This window comes from Tupaia chinensis, unplaced genomic scaffold (genome assembly GCF_000334495.1).
Source record: "Tupaia chinensis unplaced genomic scaffold, TupChi_1.0 Scaffold149964_2, whole genome shotgun sequence".
NCBI classification, from domain to species: domain Eukaryota; kingdom Metazoa; phylum Chordata; class Mammalia; order Scandentia; family Tupaiidae; genus Tupaia; species Tupaia belangeri.
Window position 1 is genome coordinate 2,173,444 of NW_006209806.1, and position 4,440 is coordinate 2,177,883.

At 63.0% G+C, this 4,440-nt stretch overlaps 1 protein-coding gene across 1 annotated transcript in view; it reads right to left on the minus strand.

Moving 5' to 3' along the window:
* DPP9 (dipeptidyl peptidase 9) overlaps positions 1-4,440 on the minus strand; it is a 63,986-nt gene that overhangs the window by 30,324 nt on the left and 29,222 nt on the right. The window contains 3 exon segments of the mRNA XM_027769611.1: positions 796-892; positions 2,306-2,463; positions 2,633-2,817. Coding sequence (XP_027625412.1) covers positions 796-892; positions 2,306-2,463; positions 2,633-2,817 — 440 coding nt within the window.

The following is a 4,440-nucleotide window of genomic DNA, read 5'->3' on the forward strand; positions in this document are numbered from 1 at the left end:
GTCCCTGCCAACATAAGGATCCAGGCGGGTGCAGACTGCCTGCCTCGGCCCCCCCTCCAGACGTAAGGATGCACGCGGGCGCCGTCTGCCTGCCTCGGCCTCCCCTCCAGACGTAAGGATGCACGCGGGCGCCGTCTGCCTGCCTCTGGACTGGTTTTGCTGCTTCTATTAAGCCCTAGGCCCAGGAGGCCTCTGTGTGGTGTGAGGTAGGGACCAGGAAGCCCCTCTGTAAAGTCCGGGACTTTACAGAAAAGCACCCTGCGCAGAGGTAAGCCTTACTCCTCTTTCATGAGGCTACGCCTGGGGACGTGCAGGCCTGCCTCTCCTCTCAGCCGCTGTGCCTCCTGCCTGGGACCCTCCCAGCACCCAGGAAGGGGAGCCACGGCTCTATAGTGGGCAGGCCTGGCCTAGCAGGTGGCTCTCCTGGGGAAGGGGCTTGGTGGAACGGGAGGAGGCTAACTGATTCCCCGAGGGGCACCAAGAAGGGCCAGGCCCGACCCACGGGGCTGCGGGCCACGGCCTCGACCTCTGGGTGAGGACAGGATCTCAGCTACGTGCTGGGGGTGGCCCAGCTCCTCCCGTCCGGCCGGTGGGCACCGCAGCCCCGGGTGCTGGGTGAGCTCCAGCAGCGAGGAGGGAGCTGGGCAGGGCAGGAGAGGAAGGGCGTGGGGGAGGGAAGGGCCAAAGGCATGCGGGGCCTCGCAGGGGCCGGAGGACATGCATACACACGTGTGCCCATGTGGGACACACACGTGCATGCAGGACAGGTGTGAGGGGCCGGGAAGAGCCACGTACCTTGGAGCCGTGCCGTGCCAGGACCTCCCACTCACCGCTGGTCAGCGCCGTCTCCTCCTTGATGGGGCATTTAAAGTCATCTGCAAGGGAAGGGGGGCTGACGGGCGTCGGGCAGGACCAACGGGCACAGTGCAGGCTCAGGGCGGCCTCAGAGCAGGTGGGACCCAGGGAGGAACGTGGGTGGACAGCCAGGGTGTCTGAGCCGAGCCAGGTTCGGCAAGGCTGCAGCAGCTCCCAGACCCCGGCACTATGGACGCCAGGGCCGGGTCACCCTCTGGGCGCCTCCTGACACTGAGTAGCATCCCTGGCAGCACCCACGCCATGCTAGGGGCGCCCCCAGTCACAAACACAGATAGCCCCAGACACAGCCCAGTGTCCCTTGGTGGCAGGACTGTCCTAAGTGAGCTCTACAGTGTAGACGCACAGCCATAGCTGCCGGGAGCCGAGGAGACGCGGCCAGGCAGGACCACGGGCTCAGGCTGCCATCACGGTCATGCCTTGGTGTGGAGAGTGGCCAGTCTGAGCAGACACGGTGACCTTTAGGTGCGTGCTGAACGCACTTCACTGGCATGGCTATGAAGGCATTTGCGTAGGAAAACACTGCCTGTCGCTGCCGACGCCCAGTACTGATTCTGCAGGGCAGAGTCCGGCTCAAGGAGGCCACAGCTGTTGACCAGCTTCTGCTCCAGAGAGGTCAGAGAGGCTGCACGGTGCCAGCCAGCGCTTCCCGTCTTCAGACGATTTACATCCCAAAGCAACTGGCTTTGCACTCCACTCCCTCTCCCGTTTCTGCCCTTTAGAATAAACCTGAGGCTGGTTCCTGGTCGCAGCTCTCTCCATCAGAGAAGTCAGGCCCACCCGATCCTCACCCGATCCTCACTTTTGTTTTTATGCTGTAGGGCACATGCGCTCTCCAAAAAGAGAGAGACAGAAAGTGAGAAATCAAGCCCCAGGGGGGATGGCCACGCCACAATCCCTTCTCCGTTCTCCTCTCGGGATCCTGGGCACGCACGCACACGTATGCAAAGCGCGGTTGACTGCAGAGTCCAGCGGCACAGCCATTATGCCAACTGCTGGTCCCCGAGCCTCGCTTTTCTGTACTGTGTGCCCTTGTGTCTCCCACTCAGAAAGGCGTGTTCAGCGGAGCAGGCCCGGCACCTCGGCCCCAAGGTGTCCGTCCCCACCTGGCTAAGCCATCTCAACGGGTCCTGCTCCTGGTGTGCCTGTGTCCGATGTAGCCACCACCGTCTGAGCTAGAGACTGCTACTGCCCCCTTTGGAAATGGGCTCGGGCTGGCTCTGGGGCCCAGAGTTTAAGAGAGCCAGATTCCACATGGCTCGCCACAGTTCAAATCCCAGCCCTGGAGAAAACCAGCCAGGAGTGTGTGTGCGCGCGTGTCCCGAGTCCCGAGAAGGGGTGGTGGCGTGGCCATTCCCCACGGGGCCTCCCTCCTCCCTCCCTCCCCTCCCCACACCTCCTCTTCCACAGCCCGCAGGGGACGAGCACACACGCAGCCCCCGGAGCGGTCGGGGTGTGGTAGCCATGGGGCGTGAGGACGGCGGTGACCCTGTACAGGTGGCAGAAGCCTGTTTTGCACTCGTTGGCACGCAGGAAGCAGAGCTCCTCCTGCCCCTCCGACTGCGGGAAGGGGTAGAAGATGTCGTGCACCTGCGGGCAGGAAGGGAGAAGGCGTGTCAGAGCAGCAGGAGGCATCAGGAGGCAGGTGGGACGGGCCTGTGAAAGGGGCGGGTCAGTCAGAGGGGCGGGCCTTCCGGGTGGGGCGGAGCAAACCCACCAGGGACCTGGGCAGGACGCAGCGCCCGCGCTTCCCCCTTACGTTGATCCAGACGTCGGTGACCTCCTCGTACACCACGTAGGGCTGGACGTCCCTGGGCACCGCCCTGGCGAAGGCCAGACGCTGCTCCTCGTCGGCGGTGGCGGGGATGAACAGGGCCGGGGGCAGGAGCACCAGCTGGAGCCGCTGCTGGGGCCGGTCCAGGAACATGGCCCAGGCGGCCCAGCGCCAGGTCTGCGCTGAAGGCGGCCTGGGGTTCCCCAGGAAAGGGGTGGGGCCCACGCCGGAGACCCCCCACGCAGGACCACGAGCCTGGCCGCCGCCGGCTGGGCCACACAGGACCACGAGCCTGGCCGCCGCCGGCTGGGGCGGGGAGATCCGGGCCAGGACCCTGTGGGGGCCGCGCCTCCCAAACTCAGGCCAGCGAGAAAGAGCAGGCCCTGCGCGGCCGCAGTAGCACACACTGGACGACCCGCTGCTGCGCAGTCGGAGGCCACCGGGAGGCCGGGGTTGGAGTCCCACCTCCACTGAACAGCCGGTGGCCCGTGATCCGGATCGGGATCCGGATCCCGGCTACAGGGAGGCCAGAGCAGGGTCAGGGCGCAGCCAGGTCAGAGGCGCCGTCTGTGGCAAACACCCCAGACACACGCACACTCAGAGGCACATACAGATGCACAGATGCACACGGACAGACACGCACAGATACACACAGGCACACACACATACAGAGACACAGACACGCACGTATGGAAACATAAGCATACACACAGACACACAGATACACACAGACACACAGACAGAAATACACACACACACAGATACACGCAGACACAAAACAGACATGGATACACAAACACACAGAAATACACACACACAGATACACGCAGACACACAGACAACACACACAGACACAGATACATACAGGCATACACACACATACAGATACACACAGATACGCACACAGACAGAAATACACACACACACAGATACATACAGACACACACATACAGACAGAAATACACACACACACGGATACACACACACGGATACACGCAGACACAGACAACACACACAGACATGGATACATACAGGCATACACACATACAGATACACACAGACACACACACAGACAGAAATACACACACAGAGATACACACAGACACGCGCATATGGAAACACATAGACACACAGATATACGCAGACACAGACAACACACACACACAAATACACACAGACACACAGATGCACACTGAGACACACAGACATACACAGAGAGATATGCACACACACATAAAGACACAGACATGTGTGCACACACACACAGACACACACATGTACGTGACACCGCGATGCTCGTCAAGGGTACAGGGAGCACCCCTTCCTGCAAACGGCCGGCTGACAGCGCACGTCGGGGCTCTGTGGGCCACCCCATTTCCTCCTCAGCCACTCAACCCCGGAGGCCGCCGTGGTGAGGAGCCACAGACAGCCTGGAGGTGCGTTGCCGGGCCAGCCGGCGGAGGGCGACGGGACTGCCGCCTGCTTGCATGTGGTGGGAGCAGTCGCGGGTCCCAGTCACACGGCAGCAGACCTGCCACCCTGAGGCCCGGTCTACAGGTAAGTGGGGTGCTCAGGGGCTCCTCTCCCGGGTGGGCAGAGACGTGGCGCTCGGGCAGCCCGGGGCCCGGGCCCTCTGAAATTACTCAGCCCCACTCGGAATCTCGGAATCCTGCCGCCTAGGCTGAGGTCGGGGGAGTCGGCAAACAAGGCGGGGAGGGGACGGCCGTCCCACGAGAGGCGAGCGAGGCCGCGGCTGCCTGCCCACACGGTGGCCCCGGCCGCCGCGGGGGCAC